The 26,741-nt window shown below is 40.6% G+C and overlaps 1 protein-coding gene across 2 annotated transcripts in view; it reads right to left on the minus strand.

The window, feature by feature from the left end:
• The window catches only part of LOC114356223 (uncharacterized), a 29,068-nt gene that overhangs the window by 1,323 nt on the left and 1,004 nt on the right, over positions 1-26,741 (minus strand). The window contains exons 3-14 of one of the 2 annotated variants that reach the window (XM_028309304.1): positions 26,474-26,665; positions 25,882-26,127; positions 25,437-25,563; positions 24,298-24,468; positions 22,906-23,020; positions 20,642-20,769; positions 20,255-20,413; positions 19,864-19,970; positions 19,025-19,163; positions 18,414-18,580; positions 17,689-17,852; positions 15,934-16,039 (exon numbers count right to left, since the gene is read on the minus strand). In XM_028309304.1, the coding sequence (XP_028165105.1) occupies positions 15,934-16,039; positions 17,689-17,852; positions 18,414-18,580; positions 19,025-19,163; positions 19,864-19,970; positions 20,255-20,413; positions 20,642-20,769; positions 22,906-23,020; positions 24,298-24,468; positions 25,437-25,563; positions 25,882-26,127; positions 26,474-26,665 (1,821 nt within the window). Of the gene's footprint in view, positions 1-15,933; positions 16,040-17,513; positions 17,853-18,413; positions 18,581-19,024; positions 19,164-19,863; positions 19,971-20,254; positions 20,414-20,641; positions 20,770-22,905; positions 23,021-24,297; positions 24,469-25,436; positions 25,564-25,881; positions 26,128-26,473; positions 26,666-26,741 lie in introns of those variants that run through there. The other variant, XR_003656200.1, reaches the window with a different exon arrangement.

Below are 26,741 nucleotides of genomic sequence, written 5' to 3' on the forward strand. Positions count from 1 at the left end.
CCAAAGTGGTAATCGCCATAATCACAATTTTTTTCTATAAAATTAGCAGCACTTGCGTCATCGGTTTAAATCCATATCCGTTGTTACCTTTTTCCCATTGTGCCTTGTCGGTTGATGCATTCCGGTGACAAAACATTCTTACATACAGATAAATATTTGACAGACAACCGCTGTTTTTAAAACTCAGATGTAGGATGTAGGCTTATTTATACAATTTAGATTTAGGAGGAGGTTGTGATGAGGGTCACACTGTACTTGACACGATAACAAATCGTAATACCACAGAGTGGACATAAGTCACGCATCAAGAGTTCAGGCTCAACATAAGCTAAGATTAATTAAGTATCGTATCGACGTCATGCGCAGTTTGACTGAAAATAACTTTCTGTGATGATAACACAATGTAGCATGCCGTGTCACGCACAATGCGATACCATGCAATGCACAAGGGTTTGGTTTTGGTTGGGAGTTTCATTGTCTGATGAGGAAAGTTTTGATCTAAACAGAAGCAAGCCGATCATTACACCTCAGTCTAAATAGGCGAAGGAGTCAATGATTTAAGAGTCAGTCCAAGTGGATTGCAGGTAGGTAGAGGATTATCTTGACGTAGAATTCGGTTAAAACAGTAAGGTGATAGATGAGATTGACATAAATGAGGGTAGGCCTTCGGATATATCAAGTTACTTTGAATAAAAACAGAAACTAAGTGACCCGCGTCTTTTGGATTTTTGTTATTGGAGAAATTTAAATGTTAAGTAAAGTAAAGAAAAATCGTAAAAGTAAACTCTTTATTCTTAACGTTGTAATAGTTTCAATGTTGCTTTTATACCAAAAAAGTGGTGTAAATTGACTTAAGGCCAGTCGTTGTCCAAACACCTTTTGTGCCCACTTGATAACGATCTGAGTAGGGATATAACAAGCGAGTTGTCTGTGCGTATAAACGATACCAATACCAGCCGCCGTCTGTGTGTACTATCTACAAGCGCGGTTTACACGCAGCGTCGATACCTTTCGGACTCCGGCCGCCGTCTCGCCCGGCTAAAGACAATGCACAGAGGTAAAACACATGTGAATACATTGGAAATAGCTGTAACCTTCCACCTCCATCCCAGTCTTCTGATCTTTGTTGGACATGAAACTACGGTCAGTCAAGAAATGTTTACTTTGAAGGTATTTTGAAGAAAGTCTCAAGATTTCTGTGGTGTGGTGTAAGAAGGAAGGTAAATCAATCCACTACGGTTTTTCGGCATTCAGATACTTGGAACTTAATGAATATTAATAATAAAATATGTTACACGTTTGTAGGCTAGCCCAAATCGTTTGACATTTTGACAAACCATTTCTGGACTGACCGTATGAAACATGGTATGATTGAAATCTTAAATACATGATTCGTACTTACTTATTTTATTTTCACTTTCATTGTGCATTTTTGATGTTTGTTTTTTATGCACAGAGGATTCGACAAACTCCTATAAGGAGAATGCGAACTAGTACGACATTTTTTTTCTTTTTACGATAAGTACTCACTCACTACTTAAAATAATGGCACAGCAACATTCTGGTGTTCAACCGATGTTCCTGTGGACTTGAAAAAACTTGAGCCGTTTTGCAGGCCGATGGGGGAACCACTTCAAATGAGCATTTGGATTGACATATGTACATAATTATTTTCATACAAATACAGAAGACGATGAAAAAAGGGAATGAAACATATTTGGAAAATTTTATCATCTTCATGAAAGCATCTGGTTATGCAAATAGCTATAAAATTCATAGTTGGCAATGAAGTTCTGATTTCCAGATCCTTCTTTCATTAATATTTTAAATGATCAAAACAATAGTTGTAGCTGTTTCGATTCTCCGCAGACTGCCGATTTTTACTTAGCCGATAGTTGGGCCCGATTCTAATTAGTATGAATGTGCGCACTTATGAACAATACATGCCCATACTGATTAACAGCCTAACCCAACTATCGGTCAAATAAAAGTCGGTGGTTTGCGCTTAGGCTTTGTGATGAATCGGTATCGGTCACAGATTATGTTATAGAAGAATAGAGAAATATAAATTAATATCGCTTTAGTGATGCGCATGATACTCTTAAAACATGGCATAAAGGTCATGAATAATATTGAATCTTGACGGATACCGATTCATAAGTCCGCACTCCTTTCGAAGCGCAGTCTCTAAGGGCCATATTACAAAAAAGCTATAGATGAACTACACTGAACTGTCCTTTATTTGACACTGACAGGGGGGCCACCGTCAATAGCGGATCGCTAGTTCCGACTTTTGCCACGGTGGAAACCATATAGTTGCAAGAAGATGGTGGCGCCCTGCTGTCAATGTCGTCGGTGGGACATTTCAGTGTAGTTCATCTATAAGCCCAGGATTAACACTGGTTTCAAATTTTAATGTCATTTCCATACTAAATGTCAATTTAAACCAGAGATCAACCAGAGTCTATCTTTTTGTAATAAGGAGGTATAGATGACCCACGCTGAACTGTCCCACCAAACTCAATGACAGGGGGGCGCTACCATCGTTCAACTATATGGTTTCCAACATGGCAAAAATCGGAACCAGCGATCCGGTATTGACGGTGGAGCCCCACTGTCAATGTCATCGATAGGACAGTCCAGTATTTTGGAACTATAAGGGTGAGGCCCTTATAGGCTAGAAGGACTGTCCTATCGATGACATTAGTATGCTAGGGGTGAGGGTAGTCAAGCAACAAGCGTACCTTGATGGCATGCGGCGGCGGGCGCGCGCGCGCGGGCGGTCGTCGCGGCGCGCGCGGTAATTGGTGCGGGTGCGGCGTGAACGCGCACGGAAGCATGCGACGCACTCTGCGGGGTATCACATGAATAGAATAGAACAGTTTTCATTTCAAAGAAAGGTGTACAAGCAGCCGAGACAGGTACATAAAGAAAGAGATACACAAGTGGACAGATAGCTGCTTGTGCCCTGACAAAAAGGCTCAGCATAAATCAAGACCGCGCCAGGGCTTGTCTCGAAACTGACGAAGATGCAAGACATGACGGTAAGTTATGCCCGTTTTCACCATCAATCCCTAATTTTTAAGTGACCCCTATGGTAACACATACCAGGAATATTGTTTTCATAGGGGCCACTTAAAAATTATGGATTGATGGTGAAGTAATAATAGGCCGTTTTCATCAACTCTGCGGGCCTGACGGGCAACCCACGATTGAGTGGGCCGAGGGCTGTCGAGAGATTTTTCTGGGCTGCGATGCAGGAGGACATTTTTAAAAACCCCCACAGGCGAGGGCTGGCGGGGTGTTCGCCCGGGCCCATTCTTGGAGGGTCGCTCTTCTGATCAGAAGAGTACCCACCAGTGTCGTGTAGAGAATTGCGTTGCTGTCAGCGGGTTTGTATCAATAGTGTCCTCACTTGTGTATAGGCAGCAGGCCAGCTGTCAATGCGGCCGCTTTTCCACGACCTCCTAGCGTAGTGTAGAGAATCGCGTTGTAACCATGAGCGAGCTGGTATCAATAGTGTCCTCACTTGTGTATAGGCAGCAGGCCGGTTGTCAGCGTGGGCGGTTGACGCAGGCTGACGGTCTCGTCTGCTTCGAGTGGCAGCGCGGCGTCGAAGTGCATCGTCAATGCGGCCGCCTTCCCGCGACCTCCTAGCGTTGTGTAGAGAATCGCGTTGTTGCCATGCGCTGGCTGAAGAGACAAAAGGACAGGATTAAGCTTTGGGTACACAGGTACAGGGGACCAATAAACACTTTTAGGCCTAGAGCCGGGTCGCCAGTGTGTGTTTTTCTCTACACAATCAACAAAAACATGTCAACTTTCAACAAAATTGTCTACAAGAAACATTGTTTCACTACAAATTTTTGTTTATATCAACAATGTTTTTGCTTTCCATGCCCGATGGAAAACACGTAAGTAGTGAAACAATGTTTTGTGTCGATAATTTTGTTGAATGTTGACATGTTTTTGTTGATTGTGTAGGGCAAAACACGCGCTGGAGACCCCGCTTTAGCTATACATCATCCGCCGGTTGGTATGAAAATGTTTAGGTCTCGGCTGCACAGGGGAAACACAGAAACCGCACGATTATCGCGGGTGTTTGAACCTGTAGGCCTAGGATGCGCGCCGCGATAAGTTTTTATCGCACCATTTTATCGATTTTACGCGACAAGCCCATACATTTGTCATGTCAAATCATCGATAAGATTTTATCACAGCGCGCACCCTAGCCCGGCAGGCCTATATGACCTGATGTTCACAGCATTGCACTGACCTCGTGCCGCAGCACATAATGTCCTGGCAGCAGGCCCTGTAGCTGGTCCAGTAGCGTGTAGAGACGGTTGTGAACGTCATAAATGACGTCCATGTGTTTCTTCACGAACTCCTCGTAGTGGACGATTTCTGTCTTCACCACCTCACCCGTTGGCGCGTCTATTCTCACTGAGGATAAACAAAAATATGTTATTTCACTTTCCTTTCAATCAACAAGTGTTTTGGATAAAGGTCTTGCCCAAGGATTGCTACGACTGGTCCTGTGCGGCTTATTCCCCGTCAACGGGGATTGTCTACGGGGAATAGTGGAATAAGCCTCCTGTGCCGCCTGCATTCAGGTCGATCCTGCGATCTTAACTAGATTATTGGAGGTGATTAATTCACAAATGTATGTGTAGATAGCAGCTCTTTTTTGTGCCAGTATGGCAAATTGTAATTTTTAAAATAGCATTTATTTCAACTGCTATTTTAAAAGATGTCTCATCATCTTTGCAATATTTTTTGTATCAGACCAGTGGCTAACAGTGTTTTATTTTATTTGTACAAAAAACATATACAGAGTACAATCAACAAGGTACATTTACAACCAACAATAAATACAGTTTTAATCTAGATTGTAATCCAAAAAAGTGTTTCTGTCTTGTTCAACAAGGTATGTTTAATAACATTGGATTGTTTGCTTCATTTTATCTCAAACTCGTCTTTTTTTGCTGAGCTGCTGACCTCACACCCTGTATTACAAGTGCTCACCGTTCAAGATGGACGCGTTCTTCCTCAGCATAAGCACGAGAGCCTGGCTTCGCAGGGTGTGCGGCGATAACTCTCGCACTCCCAGGTCTACCTGGTACTCTGATATCGGTTCTACCGCCACCTCTCCTCCTGAATCAAACTGAAAACACGCCGTGTTTTAGGTCAGTATAACATAATGTATTGTAGCTAGTTCACAGTCGAGAGGCTAAGGCCGGCAATACACGGACCGCTTGAAGCAGTCAGGGTCGACAGCTTCAAGCTGCGACTGCACAGTGAACTGCAGAGTTCTATGGACGCACATACACGAACCGCTCGAGCGGTTGCAACTGATTCGGGCGGTCGACAGCACGGTGAATTTTCATCGCGCGGTCAAGCAGTCGCCAGCCATACACTGACTGCTCGAGCTGTCGACAGCTCTCGCGCAGTTACCTCCGCCCACTTTCTTCATTCCACGGCGCGCGCTTGTGATTTGTTAAGCAGTTAATACCAACTGCTCGAGCAGTTATCACTGGCAGCTTCAAGCTGTTGACTCTTGACTGCAAGAGCGGTCCGTGTATGTTGAACACTGACTAACTGCTCGAGCTGTCCGTGTATTACCGGCCTAAGGCGGGTTTTAGAATCGCGCTGACCGCTCGCTGATCGTCAACGCTGATAGATCAATATGTATGTAATTAAAGGATGATGATGGACGCTGATCGCTCGGCGCCGACGTTTCATACAATTCGGCTGTTAGCGCCGATGGTTCGCGTGCGTCAGTGACTCTAAAACCAGTCTAAAAGAAACTACGGGTTGTATCTGCGCCACATTCGCACACGACAATGGTTTTAAACTTTCGCGTTTCATATCAATTAAAATAGAGAATTACGGGTCAACGCTATATTTTTTACAAAAAAAGGTCCCGTTATTTCTTCGAATTTATTAACAGTTTCGGATTGGGTCTACTGCTTATCATAAGGCAATATAACGCTGTCTATAATTACCTTGGCTGTATGTGGCGTATGAGCGATAAAGCTGTATGCGTCGTTTGAAGCCGTATTTATAACTTTCCACTTCGTGTATGACCTAGATGGCGGAGTGTCCAATGGCTCTGAAAAACATTGTATTAATTTACTGTAGCCCTATACCCATAGGACCATACATCATGCACTTAAATTTTATCTCTATTGCATCTTGAATGTTCAGATATGACTTTTGCCGTTTGTATATGAAGCTAAGTGTCTACTAGGATATAGAAGTTACAGTTAAGAGCAAACTGACGCGCAATATCAAGCAAATTAGATCGGTTATCGTTGTCATATGGTGCATGCATACGCAACGACAATATTATGTTGACGGAATATGCACTTTATGAAAGTGATTTTTAGATCTTTTTTGTTTAATGCAATGTTAGATTTATAATAATAATAATATAATAAAAATCTTTATTTGGCACGGGACAAAAAATGACAATTACAAGTGTAAAAAGGTACATAAAGAAGAAAAAAAAAAAATAAATAAAAAACAGTAAAATAATCCAGCCAGACCAGTAAAGATCCCGAGCCAAAAAGGCGTCCGCTCAGCGATATTCGGGACTTATGTGAAAGTCCCGACGCTGATTTTCAGCGAGTACCCTTCCCTAGGCCTCGGCTGTTGGGTGGGACCCAAACCGCGTCCGCCAAACAAACTAATTATTAAAAACTTTAATAGGATAATAAAGAGCGGAGAGGGGATGCCCAACAGTCGAGGCCCTGCGTGGCGCTCTGCTGACATATAAACAAACAATAAAAATAAAATAACATTACAGACACTAAGCTAAAGACAAAATCAAGAAAAATACTAAATTAAGAATATGTAAGTGTGTTGTGTGTGTGCTCCTGAACGTGCCATCAATGCGTTAGTGTGGGTGACGTGTTGAGTGTTTGTGTGTTTACTAATAAATAAATAAATAAGTCAACGAACGGGAATAAAATAAAAATAAATAAAATGTTAATGAACTAAAACAATAAATATTAAAGCAAAATCGGAGACATCCAGCATCGACAAAAGCGAAATTTATTTACCTCGACACGTGCAGTTATAGAAGTCAATTTTGTTGTCATTTGTTTCTCCTTTGTCTGTTTCATTCGTTTTGTCAGCCTCCGTTTCAGTGTTCTTTTGAGAAGATCTTGTTTGAATGGCTGGTTTGGTTTGAGGTTCTTCATCATTGATTTGAAGATCACCTGAAAGAATACATCAAAAATATTTTGAATTGGTAGTTAGTTTGTGAATTAGTAGGTACAGTCAGCGTCAAATAGTTCGTGACACCCAAAATAGCCAAAAAATTCGCAACACGTCTTTGTTACACTTCGAATGAGGTTGTGTTGTCAACTTTTTGGCAACTATGGGTGTCACGAAATATTTTACGCTGACTGTACCAGTCCGGTCCTGAAATGATCTTTTGAGTCTTATAAAGTTCAAAAGGATATCGTGAATTTTACAATATTTTTATTATTTTTTATTCGAAACATTAAGGTAGTATAAACTGTCATGTACGTAAGGAATTTCCCTGTCTCATGATTGAGCTACACTGAGCAGTGTTCAAACCTGTGTCGATGATGAGTTGGTCCTCGTCTTCATCACTGAGATCCATATCGTTGAAGCCAAATCCTCCACTCTTCTTTGCAGTGCTCGGGCTCGCGTCACATTTGCTGCTCGACTGCTTTTCTTCTGACCTGGGGACACAGTGAAGAACCATATTAATATTGTATCTTGAGAGAGAGAGAGAGCATAGCTCTCTTCGTGATCGCATAGCATGTTTAATCGCTAAGCTACTTCGAATTGATACACCTGAGGTAGTCACATTTGCAGCGAATCAATAACTGTGAGTTGGTTCTTGAGTGGAGATCAAGTTTTTGACAAACGCCGTATGGGGTGCCCTATAGCAACATAGGTGCGGTTGGATAAGAATAGACCAGTGGCGTTTATGCAAATACTAACTTCCATGTTTCCAAATTAAAATAATTACAACCTCTTCCTTTTCTTTTAAAGTCCGTAATAGATGACACCCATTTTCATCCCATATAATTGCCCTGTTAACCGGATGAATTTGAGAAACGTTGATGCCACATAAGTACATAAACTTTCATTCGTCATTCAACCTCCGTAGCGACTTACCGTTTTTTATGTTTTCTTTTCTTGTTCTTTTTTATCTTCGTCCTTGGCCAGGTATTCCAAAGCAGCACAAATTACGTCACGTGCATGAGTATAACGGCGGATACACCTAATCCGTCGTCCAATTTGTATTCGGCATATTTTCGCTGATTGAACGAAACTCACTTGTTTTTTTAACCCCAGGCACGCTACAGTAGACGTAACGGCAACCAGGCCATTTGTTATACGCGTGGTTAACATTGTCAACAAAAATCATTTGTTAAACGCGTGTTTAACATTTTCAGCAAATAAGTAGGTATTAACTTAACTAGCCAAACGTCTGTTTTTTTTCGTATTTTGTATTGCCGAAATTAGGTACTTGGTATTCGTTTTAAACTTTTTTTTCACAATTTAACCGCCGCTTATTTATCGTGCTGATCTAGAGGCAGCTGATGTTAAATTTGAAGCTCTTTCTTTATTTTTCTGTTGAAATTCGTTGCGGGGTTCAAGTGCGTTGCCCCTGTAAGCACTCGAACTTCTAAATGGGTGTTGTTGGGAAGCCTATCGCTTGGTGGACCAACTTCTTCTTTTATATTTGTTTATGTTTTTTATACCTTTTGTTTTTATTGTTTATGACTGCGTCTTTTAAAACTGTTGAGGGCATTTTACTGTCAGTGCATTTTGTTAAAAACTTCCTTGATTTTGAGCAAGAGTTTTAATTTCCGCCTGACATGCGCTATCAGCTGTCCATTACGTGTCATTGGAATTCCTGGCTGTAGAATTTTTCGTGGCGAACCTTTGATCTTCGTTTATTTCAGCCGAAAGACGTCCACTGCTGGACAAAGGCCTCCCCCAAAGTTTTCCACAAAGACTGGCCTTGTGCCGTCCGCGGATCTTACTTGTGGTGCTTTAGATCCGGCATTTTCAGATTCCAGAATGTTCTTCTTCATGTGCAGCAGGCATAAAATGAGGCGTTGTAAAACATGGCGGTAAAGGTGTATACGGAACTTTCGCTTTTGTCATTCATGAGTTTGAGTATAGCTAGCACCATTATTCTTCACTAATCATGGTTAATGCTTCTTCATGTGCAGCAGGCATAAAATGAGGCGTTGTAAAACATGGCGGTAAAGGTGTATACGGAACTTTCGCTTTTGTCATTCATAAGTTTGAGTATAGCTAGCACCATTATTCTTCACTAATCATGGTTAATGCAAGCGCAAGTACTCGCTAATATGATATAATGATTAAATTATGCTGTTATGCAAGCAGATTAAATATGGGTTTAGATTTTGCTATTTTTCTATGTCTATTTTATCAAATTCAGCTAAGAAAACATATAATAAATAGATATGATATTTTAATTTATTTGTGTTAGTAAATGAAGTGCCAAACTTATGAAACGGCGCTACTACTGTAAAGCTAGGTTAGTCTACTGTAGTTTGCACCAAGGTGATGCCAAAATTGTGATTTGTACCAGTCTAAGTCTGGTCAGGTCACACACGGTCGGTTCAATGAAAACTTGTTGAAAAAGAAAATAAAACACCATTATGATATTTAGTAAAATTAATGTTTACATAGACTTTAAAATTAACGAATTTCGACAGTGTGTGACGGCACTAATTATTTATTAGGCCGGCAGCGGATTAGGTGTATTCAAGCCGTTAGTAAAGCTTATTTACAAAAAACAAAGGTTAGTACATATGTTAGTAATATTGAGACTAACTTGCTTGAAGCTAGTCAAGTAGCCTTAAGCAAATTAGTCTTGATTGTTGTGGGCATAGGATGCGTGCGTAGTTGAAAAAAAAATGGTTTTCATAAATTATTCAACGTATGCCCACAACAAAAGCAAAAATAGTCTCAAATTGCTGTTGTAGTCACGATCACATAAGCAAATACTTTAAATGTCTGGGCGTAACACCAGTTCAAAATTTTTATGAATAAATGTAAATCTACACTCGCGAGCAAAAGTATGGAATCACTTACATGAAGTTGTTTCCACGCGATCTTGTGTACTAACAAGTTTTTTAGTAACAAAAAAAGTGGCACCATTTTAAAGATCAAACTTTTAACTTTAAATTGATACCAAATTCATTTAAATCACACCAGTATTTAAAAAGATATCGCGGTTGATGTGAAGAAGCAAGAAAAAAGACATGTATCAACTGTTTGATACGTCGCGAGTTGCGGCCTATTTACCCCTTATAAAAGCACGTGTTTTCGGATTTTTGCTTTCACACGTTGATTCATACACATCTCCGTTTCTTTTGACACTTTACCTGGAATTTTACACCTTCAGAAGCAGCACAAATCGTTGCAATATTGCAAGAAGAACTCAACCAGCGGGCTGTCGCACGTCAGCTCCACATAAGCCATTCCTGGGTTTCGAAAGTTGTAGGACGCTTACGGGAGACTGGTGGCTTTATCTCGAGACCAAGTTCTGAACAGCGCCGGTGCACATCGCACAGGGATGACCGTTTTTTCATGTCAACCCCTCTATGAAATCGTCATTTGACTGGTATCGAAGTCCAGCAAGAGCTCAAAAATGTTCGTAGGATAGCTGTTAGCAAGTGGACAGTTCGTCTAAGATATAAGCAATAGAATTTGACTCCAAAAAGGCCTGCCACAGGCTCGAAACTGATCACAGGTCACCGATAAGCACGCTTTTAATTTGCTCGTACACATCTCGATGGGAAGTCGAGCAAGCCACCCCCATAAGTCACTGTTTCATCGCCCCAGCACTGCACAAATCGCTCCCCAGGCCGCCTATAGACCCGACCTCTTCGACTGCTGCACTGCAAACACAATCTGCATTCTTTGGAGAACAAAACTCGCCTTCATTACTCGCCTTCCCATCAAAATGTATGCGAACAAATTAAAGGCGTGTTTGTCGGTGACCTGCCGTCAGTTTCGAGCCTGCGGCAGGCCTTTTTTGAGTCAAACTCTATTGCTTATATCTTAGACGAACTGACCACTTGCTTACAGCTATCCTACGAACATTTTTGAGCTCTTGCTGGACTTCGATACCAGTCAAATGACGATTTCATAGAGGGGTTGACATGAAAAAAACGGTCATCCCTCTGCGATGTGCACCGGCGCTGTTCAGAACTTGATCTCGAGATAAAGCCACCAGTCTCCCGAAAGCGTCCTAAAACTTTCGAAACCCAGGACTGCCTTATGTGGAGCTGACGTGCGACAGCCCGCTGGTTGAGCCCTTCTTGCAATATTGCAACGATTTGTGCTGCTTCTAAAGGTGTAGAATCCCAGGTAAAGTGTCAAAAGAAGCGGAGATGTGTATGGATCAACGTGTGAAAGCAAAAATCCGAAAACAAGTGCTTTTATAAGGGGTAAATAGGCCGCAACTCGCGACGTATCAAACAGTTGATACATGTCTTTTTCCTTACTTCTTCACATCAACCGCGATATCTTTTTAAATACTGATGTGATTTAAATGAATTTAGTATCAATTTAAAGTTAAAAGTTTGATCTTTAAAATGGTGCCACCTTTTTTGTTACTAACAAATTCGTTAGTACACAAGATCGCGTGGAAACAACTTCATGTAAGTGATTCCATACTTTTGCTCGCGAGTGTATAAGTTATAAAATTGATATTCAATGGAATGTGAAAAAGAACTGTTACTTGGAAAATACTTACGGAATAAGGGTGTACTCCAGAAGTTTCCGGAAGGCTTTCTGCGTGCGGACTAGCGCCGGCTCCCTTTGAAGTGAGAACTCACTGTCTATCACCACTGTGGTTATGCCATCGCCATCTATAAAATATAGATAATAAGATAACAAGTTGTATTATTCCATTCGTCGTAGACAGTTTTAGCGGCCACTGGATTAAAAGGAAAGTTGATTCGGAACTTTGCCGGGTGGTCTTCATACGAAACTTAATTAGACCATCAGTTTGCTTGTGACCACGGCTGCTGCAACCATGCGCGTATACAGGGTGTTAGGTAAATGGGTATATGAGCCGACACTAGCCCATGTTAACATGGTCATATAAATGGTATGGTGAAGTCAGAAAATGGATATTTTCATTTTAATTATTTTAATTTTCATACAAATCGGATTTTATAGAATTTATTTTGTATGATCATTTTTTTTTTTTTTGTGATTCTTCTGCAATCAGTCTCCCGACTATGAGCGGATGAGTTGTAGTGCCCTTTGCATGATAAGTGTCTTCTCCACTGAGAAGACTACTTCTTTATGTATTTCTACGCTCTCCAGTGCAGACTCAGGATGTCATGCCTCTTGAGGCGTTTGCTATAGCTTTTTTGGAGCAGTTCCGAAGCCAGCTCATTGGGGTGCAGGGCCAGCCGTTCTTGGTAGCTTTCTGCAGTGGATCGTATTTCCTCCAACACTGTGTTCATCTGCAGGGCCTCGTGGATCTCGGTGTTTGTAACTAACCATGGGGCACATGATATGGTACGCAATTATATTCTGTATGAAAATTTAAAAAAATAAAATGATGATATCAAAATTCTGACTTCACCATACCATTTATATGCTTATGTTAACATGGGCTAGTGTCGGCTCATATACCCATTTACCTAACACCCTGTATAGCGGGGGAGTCGGGGTGGTACTAACTCATGAGCTATGATAATAATGCCCATCACATGGCATGTCAGGGACCACGCCCCCTGGAAAAGTACCCTAGATACGCTAATGGCGGCAACACTGCCGAAGCGTCAAGCTGTAAGTACTTAATAAAAATATCGCGTTTTTTATCTCCTTAATTAAATTTCGGAGGCTAAGCTTTCGCAGAGGGCTTGTGCGCTGTGTCCACTGTCACATAAAGGTGCCGTCAATCATGGGCAATTTTAAGATAGGCAAGTGTGCTTAGGTATTCTTAGGCCGCTTTCACATTAAAGCGTGAGAAGCGCGACAGCAGCGCGGCAGCGGCGTTTTTATAATGTGAAGGCAGGCATCCGCTGTCACATAGTATGAAATTACCGGCGCGGCAGTTTGTCGCGCTGCTAAAGTCGCCTAAATGTGAAAGCGCTCTTATAGTATAAGTACACTCACGAGGACTTCTTGGCGGGAATCTGAAGCGTCATGTTAGCGGTTTTGTTTTATTTCCTCAAATTCGTGTGTGGGCTACTATTAATGTGTAATAATGGTGGATTATTAACCATTGAGTGTTCGTGAACGTGCATGGGTGTGGGCAAGTGAAGCAAAACAGTGCATCGTGATTCTTCTGGTTCTCTCAAGTTGTCCATCACAGTAAGCACGTCACAGTAAAGCATCACAACTTTACTGAGACTCAAAGGGTAGGAAGGGGTATCATCTATCATCCTTCATTATATTATTACTTGATTTCATTTTGTAACTCGTATCACTTATACAATATGTAACGGAAACACCGTCCGATCCATTAAGGTGTTAATAGGTATCGAGTTAAGATTCCATTTGTGTAATAATTTTCATAAAATATTATAAAAAAAATACCCCATGAAAAATAAATACAAAATTTACAAAAATAAAATAGCTTACATGGCAATCCGAACGGCAGTGTAGAGGGTACGCGGGAGGGGTAGAGATGCGCCGGCACGCGTAGCGACGTCATAAGGTCATGACCTCCAGCGTATAAAAAAAAGCCGCGCGGCGACAGAGTGTTAACGCTTTTTGAAAATTTCCCCGTTGTAGGGTAAATCATTGCTAAACTTATCGACTTTAAAAATCGATAAAAAAATTGTTTTTATTAATTATGTAATTTTGATACTTGTTTTGGTAATGTTGTTAAAGCTACTTTATGACCCTTTCGGATCGGACGGTGTTTTTGTTACATATTGTATACTTGAAAATGGCACAAATCAAGTCGACCTCGACGTGTATTGCTAACATCATCAAAAAAGAAGAAGAAGAAGTACACTCACCGATAGACATAACCGAGCACACAGACAGGCCCAGCGACCAGTGCCTATCCAGCTCCATAAGACATCGCAGCGCTTCTTCGCTGGCGATGCAGTGTGCTCCATTCTCCACTGCATATTCTGCTAACTCCCGCTGCACTTCAGTTAGCGGCAGTATCGTCATGGAGTTCTCCTCTGCAAGATATTTTTTAAGTTAGCATGAGATGAAGTGAAGTATGTAATACTCAGGAAAATAAATCCACATTAAAATCCTATAATGCCACGATAGCCGAACGGTAACGTAATAATAATCTTAAAAAAGAAAATTAAGAATTTTTCTTTTTTAAGATTATTAGTATTTTGTCAAAAGTGCTGTTTCGAAGCGACCTGCAGAAAAGTAACTCCAGATAGCACGTGTAGCGGTAATCTGTGCTAGCAGCTGACTACAATCGACCGCAGTTGCAGTGTGTGTGTTGCAGTTGTGAAACAGACAGACAGAGTATAAAATAATTTTAATACAAACTTGGCAGCATGAAGCGGCAGGGGTGTTTGCTGCAGGGCTCGGGCGCGGGATAGTCGGCTGCTGTTATGTACAGCCGCTCGCGAGACAGGTCCGGCTCTTTTATCTGTGGCAGCGAGGTTGTGCTTACCTGGAAAACATTTCAGATATGAAATTATGACTTCTTTCTGGATTTCAACCGTTTCAAGTTTACATAATAGTATTTTGAAGAATATTGTTGAAAGATATGGACTCTAGCCCCCTTATATATGAACCCTGGATTAAAATGACATCTCCATACTTAATGAAAAGGACAATGTTCATTTCTGGCCTGGCGTGGACAAGCTGCTAATGAAAATATGAATTTGCCAAAAATTTTTAATTAATTTTTAAAGTATTCACTTAGTGTAACTTTGTATCAATGTGCCTTTATAAAAATCCAATTTAAATAGTACTTTATGTGATAATTACAACTTCCTGTCTTTAACACTCATTTCAGTGTTGCCAAAATGAATCTTATCGGTAAGAATCGATTCATATCGATTGTTGTTCGACTATGATAATTATTATTTTTTTAAATACGTATTCATTAAAATGACATTTATAAAACCTTTTTAATATTCTAATAACACTACTAAAAATATTTATAACTAAATGAAACCTTATTTCACACACACCTTATTATACACCTTATTTCGAGTCATCAAAAAATAATCGATTTTTATATCGATTATTTTTATTCATCACCACATTATTAGCATGGCAACACTGAAAATATTGTCACAGCTGTTATCTGTCATTCGCTTTGTTTTGTATTTTTCATCGTGAGTGTTGTTTAGTTCTCAAAACCAAGTTTTTGCCAAAATAAAAGCAGAAGAGTGTTGTATAAGTTTCCCTTTTGACGTCTTTATTTTTTTGACCATGGTCCTCGATGCTTCCCTTCCCGATGACCCTGGCATACTCTCGAACTACGAATCTCACTCAACCAATGACCAATGGCTCACTTTCGGNTAGAACATCACTAGGGCTATCCAAATCACATATACAATCGATAGTTTTCGAGTATAATTTAAATATCGAAAAGTCACGGTGATTTGGGTAGTCCTAGTGATGCTCTAGCTCTGGGCTTCGGCTTGACACTACTTTTTGGGACAACCTGTAGAAGACATTTCAATAGAAATCAATGAAAGGTAACTAAAAGGTAAATAAAATGAATTTTAAAGTATTACAATATAAATTAATATCATTTTAGTGATGCGCATGATTATCTCAAAGCTATAGAATGGCAAAGAGGTCATGTCTGAATGACGTATATAAATCTTAGTTAATTCAGACTTTTGATTAGTATTTCTGCCAGGTGAAAAACTTGACGGATACCGATTCATAAGTCCGCGCTCCTTTCGAAGCACTGAAGGGGTGAGGGTAGTCAAGCAACAAGCGTACCTTGATGGCATGTGGCGGTGGGCGCGCGCGCGCCGGCGGACGTCGCGGCGCGCGCGGTAATTGGTGCGGATGTGGTGTGAACGCGCACGGAAGCATGCGACGCACCCTGCGGAGTGTGATATGACGGTAAGTTAAATAAATAAATAAATAAATAATCTTTGGACAATTTCGCACAGCGCCAGCTAGCCCCAAAGTAAGCAACTTAATGCTTGTGTTATGGGTGCTAGCTTAACGGATATACTACTTATATACTTTTTTTTAAATACATAAATATTATACATAGTCACACCCAGACCCGTCACAGAAATTAAAATTCATCATTTCAATTTCTGCCCGGCCGGGAATCGAACCCGGGACCTCTCGGCATAGTCCGTTCTGAACCACTACACCAAACGGGCGACAGTTATGCCCGCTTTCAACATCAATCCCTCATTTTAAGTGACCTCTATGGTAACACATGTTAACCGCCTCTGTGGTCTAGTGGTTAGACCACCTACTTCAGACGCAGAGGTCCCGGGTTCAATTCCCAGTGGGGGCAGAATTTTCTGTTCGGTTTGGTTGGTGATAGGGCTTGTTCCAAGTCCGCCTGGCTAGCCAACACCATCTTACCTAAATCTGTCGCCATAACAACAATGTTAACAGCATTGTTGTGTTCGGGCAGTTAGAGGTAAGATAGCCAGTTCCTCTGTGGTTGAGGATTCCAGGTGGAGCTCGCTTCCACCTTCGGCCTGATCATCACTTACCATCAGGTGAGATACGGGCCAAGAGCTTTCTCGTTGTGGATAAAAAAACATATCAGGATTTGTTTTCATAGAGGTCACTTAAAATTAGGGGTTGATGGTGAAAACGGGCATTAGTAACATAACGCTGAACACTGAGTAGCCGCTGCAACTCCTTTGTAGCCAGGATCTTCAGCTTGACCGCCAATAAAAACCCAACCAGTGAAGGTCAAGTTTGTCCCGGGGGTCTGTCATTGAGAACAGGAGTTCGAAGCCCGGGAAGACCGACAAACACCGCCTTAGTTTTGGAGTGTTTCCATGTGCAGTTTAGGGTCTGCCATCAGACGCGTCCCCGGGTTGCGGATAGGAGAACGCCCCCCATTCGAGGGAGGTACCGGTCTACTGGCGCGGACAAAAACCCAGTGCGCGGCAGGTTTCGTCAACTCGGGAGGGCCTGTCGGGCAACCCGTAATCCATGATTGAGTGGACTGGAGGCTGTCGGGACATTTTCCTGGGGACATCTTTAAAAACCCCCACAGACCGGGGCTGGCAAGGAGTTTGCCCGGGCCCATTCTTTGGAGGATCGTTCTCGGTACTCCTCTGATCAGCAAAGCTGAGTAGCGGCTTAGAGCAGACCGTATGGCCTGGTTTCCACTAAGGCAGGGCGAAGCGGAGAAATATTTTGAATACCCAATCAGATTTCATTCTGTTAATTTCATTCAATATGAATGACATCTGTTTGTTTGTTCAAAACATTTCTCCATTCCGCTCCGCCTTGATGGAAAACGGTCCTTACCCACCAGTGTCATGTAGATAATTGCGTTGCTGTCAGCTGATTTCTATCAAATAAATTATCCTCACTTGTGTATAGGCAGCAGGCCAGTTGTCAGCGTGGGCGGTTGACGCAGGCTGACGGTCTCGTCTGCTTCAAGTGGTAGCGCGGCGTCGAAGTGAATTGTCTCGCACCTTCCCAGCGTCGTTTAATTAAAGGATCGCGTTATTGCCATGCACAGACTGGTATCAATAGTGTCCTCACTTGTGTATAGGCAGCAGGCCGGTTGTCAGCGTGGGCGGTTGACGCAGGCTGACGGTCTCGTCTGCTTCGAGGGGCAGCGCGGCGTCGAAGTGCATCGTCAATGCAGCCGCCTTCCCGCGACCTCCTAGCGTTGTGTAGAGAATCGCGTTGTTGCCATGCGCTGGCTGAAAAGACAAACGGACAGGATTAAGCTTTGGGTACACAGGTACAGAGAACGAAAAAGCACTTTTAGCCCTAAAACCAGTCTAAAGCGCGTGTTTTGCCCTACACAATCAACAAAAACATGTCCACTTTCAAGAATTCAAGAAAGTTTCTTTCAATAAGAAACATTGTTTCACTAGAAATTTTTGTTTGTATCAACAATGTTTTTGCTTTCCAAGCCCGATGGAAAACACGTAAGTAGCGAAACAATGTTTTGTGTCGATAATTTTGTTGAATGTTGACATGTTTTTGTTGATTGTGTAGGGAAAAACACGCGCTGGAGACCTGGATGAATATGTTTAGGCCTTGGCTGCACAGGGGAAACACAGAAACCGCACGATTATCGCGGGTGTTTTAACCTGTAGGCCTAGAATGCGCGCCGCGATAATTTTTTATCGTACCATTTTATCTATTTTATCCGACAAGCCCATACATTTGTCATGTCAAATCATCGATAAGATTTTATCACGGCGCGCACCCTAGCCCGGCAGGCCTATATGACCTGATGAGAGCATTGTACTGACCTCGTGCCGCAGCACATAATGTCCTGGCAGCAGACCCTGTAGCTGATCCAGTAGCGTGTAGAGGCGATTGTGAACGTCATAAATGACGTCCATGTGTTTCTTCACGAACTCCTCGTAGTGGACGATTTCTGTCTTCACCACCTCACCCGTCGGCGCGTCTATTCTCACTGAGGATAAACAAAAATTATGTTATTTCACTTTCCTTTCAATCAACAAGTGTTTTGGATAAAGGTCTTGCCCAAGGATTGCTACGACTGGTCCTGTGCCGCCTGCATTCAAGTCGATCCAGCGGTCTTCAGTAGGTTATCGAAGGAGTTTAAATCTACTATATAAAAATAAGTCGGGTTTTCCTCCCTGACTTTTTGTATCACACCAGTGGCTAACAGTGTTTTATTTTATTTGTACAAAAAACATATACAGAGTACAATCAACAAGGTACATTTACAACCAACAATAAATACAGTTTTAATCTAGATTGTAATCCAAAAAAGTGTTTCTGACATGTTCAACAAGGTATGTTTAATAACATTGGATTGTTTGCTTCATTTTATCTCAAACTCGTCTTTTTTTGCTGAGCTGCTGACCTCACACCCTGTATTACAAGTGCTCACCGTTCAATATGGACGCGTTCTTCCTCAGCATAAGCACGAGAGCCTGGCTTCGCAGGGTGTGCGGCGATAACTCTCGCACTCCCAGGTCTACCTGGTACTCTGATATCGGTTCTACCGCCACCTCTCCTCCTGAATCAAACTGCAAACACGCCGTGTTTTAGGTCAGCATAACCAGAGTAAATACAAATAAGTAGGTCATCTTCATAGAAACGCACCGGCGCGGTTTGTATGTAAGCGCGCCAACAGTCGTAGTTGCGCCGAATTTTGTCAGTGTGTACGTGCGCGCCGCATACGTATATTGGCGCGCTCACATACAAACCGCGCTCGGTGCGTTTCTATGAAGATGACCTACTCATTTGTTTTTACTCTGGTATAACATAATGTATTGTTGCTAGTTCACAGTCGAGAGGCTAAGGCGGGTTTTAGAATCGCGCTGACCGCTCGCTGATCGTCAGCGCTGATATTGATCTATATATTTAAAGGATGATGATGGACGTTCCTGTATGACGCTGATCGCTCGGCACCGACGCTTCATACAATTCGGCTGTTAGCGCCGATGGTCAGCGTGCGTCAAGGACTCTAAAACTAATCTAAGAGGATCTACGGGTTGTATCTGCGCCGCATTCGCACATGACGATGGTTTTAAACTTTCGCGTTCCATATCAATTAAAAAAAAACATACGGGTCGAATTGAGAACCTCCTCCTTTTTTGAAGTCGGTTGAAAATAGAGAATCACGGGTCTCAACGCGATAGTTTTTACAAAATTGCCCTTTCGCATTTCTTACAGTTTCGAATTTGGTCAATTGCTTATCCTCAGTCAATTTAAGTATATAATTACCTTGGCTGTATGTGGCGTATGAGCGATAAAGCTGTATGCGTCGTTTGAAGCCGTATTTATAACTTTCCACTTCGTGTATGACCTAGATGGCGGAGTGTCCAATGGCTCTGAAAAACATAATTGTATTACTATAGCCCTATACATAAAGGACATACAACATGCAATTAGATCTTATATCTATTGCATCTTTAATGTTCAGATATGAATTTTGCCGTTTGTATAAGAGGCTAAGTGTCTACTAGGATATAGAAGTTACAGTAAAGAGCAAACCGTTATATCGTTGTCATAAGGTGCATGCATACGCAACGATAATATTATGTTGACGCAATATGCACTTTATGAAAGTGATTTTCGGATCTTTTTTGTTTAATGCAATGTTAGATTCATTTACCTCGACACGTGCAGTTATAGAAGTCAATTTTGTTGTCATTTGTTTCTCCTTTGTCTGTTTCTTTCGTTTTGTCAGCCTCCGTTTCAGTGTTCTTTTGAGAAGATCTTGTTTGAATGGCTGGTTTGGTTTGAGGTTCTTCATCATTGATTTGAAGATCACCTGAAAGATTACATCCAAAAAAATATTGAGAATCGTTAGTTTGTGAAGTAGCAGGTACTGGTCCGGTCTTGAAAAGATCATCAATCTTTTAAAGTTCATCCTTTTTTGATCGTGAATTACGAAACAATAAGGTAATGTAAACTGTCATGTACGTCAGTAATTTTCTTGTCTCATGCTTGAGCTACACTGAACTACTATCTATCTTCTAGAATAGATCAGTGTTCAAACCTGTGTCGATGATGAGTTGGTCCTCGTCTTCATCACTGAGATCCATATCGTTGAAGCCAAATCCTCCACTCTTCTTTGCAGCGCTCGGGCTCGCGTCACATTTGCTGCTCGACTGCTTGTCTTCCGACCTGGGGACACATTGAAGAACTATATTAATATTGTATCTTGAGAGAGAGAGCATAGCTCTCTTCGTGATCGCATAGCATCTTTAATCACTTAGCTACTTCGAATTGATACACATGAGGTAGTCACATTTGTAGCGAATCAATAACTTTAAACTGTGAGTTGGTCCAGTTGGTCCAGGATCAAGTTTTGGCATGCGTCGTGTGGGGTGCCCTATAGCAACAATTCACGAGTAGTAGGTGCGGTTGGATAAGAATAGACCAGTGGTGTTTATGCAAATACTAACTTCCATGTTTCCAAATTAAAATATAACCTTCCTTTTCTTTAAAAACCGTTGAAGATGACACCCATTTTCATCCCAAATATGGTCCTGTCAACCGGATGAATTTGAAAAACGTTGATGCCACATAAGTACATAAACTTTCATTCGTCATTCAAGCTCCGTTGCGACTTACCGTTTTTTATGTTTTCTTTTCTTGTTCTTTTTTAACTTCGCCCTTGGCCAGGTATTCCAAAGCAGCACAAATTACGTCACGTGCATGAGTATAACGGTGGATACACCTAATCCGTCGGCCAATTTGTATTCGGCATATTTTCGCCGATTGAACGAAACTCACTTGTTCTTTAACCCCAGGCACGCTACAGTAGACGTAACGGCAACCAGGCCATTTGTTCTACGCGAAAAATAATTTGTTAAACGCGTGGTTAACATTTTCAGCAAATAAGTAGGTATTAATTTAATTAGCCAAACGTCTGTTTTTTTTCGTATTTTGTAAAGCCAAAATTAGGCACTTGGTATTCGTTTTAAACTTTTTTTTTCACAATTTAATCGCAGCTGTTCCAGTGAAAATTATTTATCATGCTGATCTAGTGGCAGCTGATGTTATATTTGAAGCTCTTTCTTTATTTTTCTGTTGAAATTCGTTGCGGGGTTCAAGTGCGTTGCCCCTGTAAGCACTCTAAAGGCCTATTCAAACCTGAGCGNTGAGGCGTTGTAAAACATGGCGGTAAAGGTGTATACGGAACTTTCGCTTTTGTCCTTCACAGGTTTGAGTATATCTAGCAAAATTATTCTTCACTAATCATGGTTAATAATCGCAAGCGCAAGCACTCGCTAATATGATAAATTGATTAAATTATGCTGTTATGCAAGCAGATTAAATATGGGTTTGGATTTTGCTATTTTTCTATGTCTATTTTATCAAATTCAGCTAAGAAAACATATAATAAATAGATATGATATTTTAATTTATTTGTGTCAGTAAATGAAGTGCCAAACTTATGAAACGGCGCTACTACTGTAAAGCTAGGTTAGTCTACTGTAGTTTGCACCAAGGTGATGCCAAAATTGTGATTTGTACCAGTCTAAGTCTGGTCAGGTCACACACGGTCGGTTCAATGAAAACTAGTTGAAAAATAAACACCATTATATGTTTACATAGACTAAGATTTTTTGAAGCCGAACGGTGAAGGGGTCGGACCGGCCCATTCGAGATCCGAGGAACGCGGGTTCGAAGCCCACCGCTCGACTATTGTGGTGAGCCAACTCGTAACACAAGCATATTTAGCTTACCACGAGGGGCTAACGCGAGTATTAGTAATTTGTGCAAAAAAAAAAATCAAATTACTAATAATCTTTAAAAAAAATTACAAAGCTCGACAGTGTGTGACGGCACTAATTATTTATTAGGCCGGCAGCGGATTAGGTGTATTCAAGCCGTTAGTAAAGCTTATTTACAAAAAAAACAAAGGTTAGTACATATGTTAGTAATATTGAGACTAACTTGCTTGAAGCTAGTCAAGTAGCTTTAAGCAAATTAGTCTTATTGTTGTGGGCATAGGGTGCGTGGTTAAAAAAAATGGTTTTCATAAAATATTTGACGTATGCCCACAACAAAAGCAAAAATAGTCTCAAATTGCTGTTGTAGTCACGATCACATAAGCAAATACTTTAAATGTCTGGGTGTGACACCAGTTCAAAATTTTTATGAATAAATGAAAAGCTATAAGTTATAAAATTGATATACAATGGAATGGAATGTTAATCATAAGAGTATAATATATATGTTGTTGGTATGCCATATAAATAAATAAATAAATAAATAAATATGAAAAAGAACTGTTACTTTGAAAATACTTACGGAATAAGAGTGTACTCCAGAAGTTTCCGGAAGGCTTTCTGCGTGCGGACTAGCGCCGGCTCCCTTTGAAGTGAGAACTCACTGTCTATCACCACTGTAGTTATGCCATCGCCATCTATAAAATATCACGATAACAAGTTTATTATTCCATTCGTCGTAGACAGTTTTAGCGGCCACTGGATTACAAGGAAAGTTGATTCGGAACTTTGCCGGGTGGTCTTCATACGAAACTTAATTAGACCATCAGTTTGCTTGTGACCACGGCTGCTGCAACTATGCGCGTATACAGGGTGGAATTTTGAAATGCCACCTGGAGGGAAAGTACTCTTAATACTGTAGATAGAAAATTTTACTCAAAAGAAACATTCCTTTATTTTTGTAAAGAAAGAGAACTGATTCAAAGATTTCCGATTTTTTTTCGAAAATCACCACACAATTTTCCGTAAATAATTACAATAATGTAACATTTCATGGTTTTCCTTTCATTTGATTTATCAAGTTTGTTAGAGAGATTTCATCTTTATACGTTTATACTTAACCCTAACGATCGATGCAATAAAATACAGGAAATAATTTTTAACAGATTTTAGTTGGTTCGATTCCCAGGTGTGGCAAGCAAATTTTTGGAAATCTTTGAATGCAGTTCTATTCCTTTTTTAAAATAAAGGAATGTTTTCTTTGACCAAAATTTTCTATCTACAGTATACCCTCCAGGTGGCATTACAAAATTCCACCCTGTATAACAGGGGTGGTACTAACTAATGAGCTATGATACTAATGCCCGTCACATGGCATGTCAGGGACCACGCCCCCTGGAAAAGTACCCTAGATACGCTAATGGCGGCAACACTGCCGAAGCGTCAAGCTGTAAGTACTTAATAAAAATATCGCATTTTTTATCTCCTTAATTAAATTTCGGAGGCTAAGCTTTCGTAGAGGGCTTGTGCGCGGTGACCACTGTCACATAAAGGTGCCGTCAAGGTTCATAGGCAATTATAAGATAGGTAAGTGTGCTTAGGTATTCTTAGGCCGCTTTCACATTAAAGCGTGAGAAGCGCGACAGCAGCGCGGCAGCGGCGTTTTTATAATGTGAAGGCAGTCATCCGCTGTCACATAGTATGAAATTACCGGCAGCGCGTCCGTCGCGCTGCTAAAGTCGCCTAAATGTGAAAGCGCTCTTATAGTATAACTAGCGGCCGCCCGCGACTTCGTACGCGTGGATCCCGTTATACCCCCTTAGGGGTGGAGTTTCGTAAAATCCTTTCTTAGCGGATGCCAACGTCATATCTACCTGCATGCCAAATTTCAGCCCGATCCGTTCAGCTTGGGCTGTGCGTTGATAGATCACTATGTCAGTCAGTCAGTCACCTTTGTTCTAAGAAGTACACTCACCGATAGACATAACCGAGCACACAGACAGGCCCAGCGACCAGTGCCTATCCAGCTCCATGAGACATCGCAGCGCTTCTTCGCTGGCGATGCAGTGCGCTCCATTCTCCACTGCATATTCTGCTAACTCCCGCTGCACTTCAGTTAGCGGCAGTATCGTCAGGGAGTTCTCCTCTGCAAGATATTTTTTAAGTTAGCATGAGATTACAGTGTGAGTCACGTTAAAGTGTACATATGAAAATAGATGAAGCTAGACCTATTTTTATCGACAAAAAAGAGGTCAAAAAATATTTGAGTTTTTTTTTTAATTTTTTATAGAATTTTTTTTCTTCCAATTACTTATTGTAAAGAAAACGTAATAACTTTTAAAGTAAGCCGTATATCTTAATAAAATAAAAACAGTAATAATGCTTAATAACAGGCGATACTAAAAAAATACATAAAATACACAAAAAAATGCCAACAAATAATAAAAAATGATACTTTTTGAAAAAAAAAATGCTTTTAAATTCGTGTTTTTTTGGTTATTTGATAAATTTCTTGTATGTATTTTTGTAGTATCGCCTGTTATTTATCATTATAACTGTTTTTATTTTATCAGGATATACCGCTTAGTTTAAAAGTTATTACATATGCTTTACAATAAGTAATTGGAAGAAAAAAAATTCTATAAAAAATAAAAAAATCTCTCCAAAATTTTTTGACCTCTTTTTTGTCGATAAAAAAAGGTCTAGTTTTATCTATTTTCATATGTACACTTTAACGTGACTCACACTGTATTCATGAAGTGATGTACCTAATACTCAGAAAATAATTCCACATTAAAATCATATAATGCCACGATAGCCGAACGGTAACGGGGTCGGACTGGTCGACTCGCTCACTCGTGAAGCATATTTAGCTTAGTACGAGGGGCAACGGGAGTATTAGTAATTTGTGAAATAACAAAAAAGAAAATTAAGAATTTTCTTTTTTAAGATTATTAGTATTTTGTCAAAAGTGTTGTTTCGAAGCGGCCTGCAGAAAAGCAACTCCAGATAGCACGTGTAGCGGTAATCTGTGCTAGCAACTGACTACAATCGACCGCAGTTGCAGTTGTGAAACAGACAGACCATAGAGTATAGAATAATTTTAATACAAACTTGGCAGCATGAAGCGGCAGGGGTGTTTGCTGCAGGGCTCGGGCGCGGGATAGTCGGCTGCTGTTATGTACAGCCGCTCGCGAGACAGGTCCGGCTCTTTTATCTGTGGCAGCGAGGTTGTGCTTACCTGGAAAACATTTCAGATATGAAATTATGACTTCTTTCTGGATTTCAACCGTTTCAAGTTTACATAATAGTATTTTGAAGAATATTGTTGAAAGATATGGACTCTAGCCCCCTTATTAATAAAAAGTTACACCTAGGATGAACCCTGGATTAAAATGACATCTCCATACTTAATGAAAATTTAAGCCAGATTTCAATTAGGGTGTAACTTTTATTAATAAGGGGGTTAGGCTCAAATTCATGAGGGTTATGTAATTTGATTCATTTAGCTTGAAATAGGTCCTTGTTTATAATAACCATAAGATAAAACTCCACTTACTTTGATCAGTGAATCAACTTGTGCCATTTCGCAAGTAATTTTCGAATCCTCTAATGGTATCTGTGCGGCCACATGGAAGTTTTTGGGGAAGCTCTCAAAACGGTGCGCAGCCACCTTGAAATCTGAGTCGTAAACCATCTCCACAATTGGCTTGGGACGCAGGACTCGGCAGCAATGGGTAGTCCACATTGTTTTGCCCCATTCTATGAACTCTTTTTGCTCCTTCTCATATGTTTCTTTCAGCTCCTTAAATGGTTAGTTAAATTCATGAATGAACCTAATTTTAGTCAAAAGGCATCCTATACTATTGTATAGGTTTTTGTTAAATAATATTTATTCTTTATGGTTTTTATATATTTTCTACAACTTCATTCAATTTCTGCCAATAATATAATTGCAATCATTTAACTGGAAGATATCAGCTTTTGGACAAAGGTATTTTTTTCATAGATAGATAGATTTCTATAGGAAGGAACCAAGTAAAAAATACTAACACCACAAGCTCTCCTCTAAATATTGTTTTTGTGACATAAAAATAACAAAGATAAATTCATGAATTTGGAATCATAGCAACAATAAAAAGTACACATACCTCAAAAGCTTTATAATCACATTTTTTGGCCCTGCCGATGAACTCCATTGGCATAACGTCGAGGTTCTGGCCACACAGCACTCGGAGCAACTGCTGATGCTGTTGGATGGTTAGCGCAGACAGTTTTGGATACGGTGGGAACGGTGAAAAACCAGGAACAACTGGCCGGTTTCCAATTCCTTGCTCATTCTCCTAAAAAAATTAAAGGAATGCATTGTTTCTATAAAAATATGTTGAAACATTTAAATTCTCAAGTTATATGTCTTAT

Source organism: Ostrinia furnacalis, unplaced genomic scaffold (genome assembly GCF_004193835.3).
Source record: "Ostrinia furnacalis isolate ACB-3 unplaced genomic scaffold, ASM419383v2 OfSCF2702, whole genome shotgun sequence".
Classification (NCBI taxonomy): domain Eukaryota; kingdom Metazoa; phylum Arthropoda; class Insecta; order Lepidoptera; family Crambidae; genus Ostrinia; species Ostrinia furnacalis.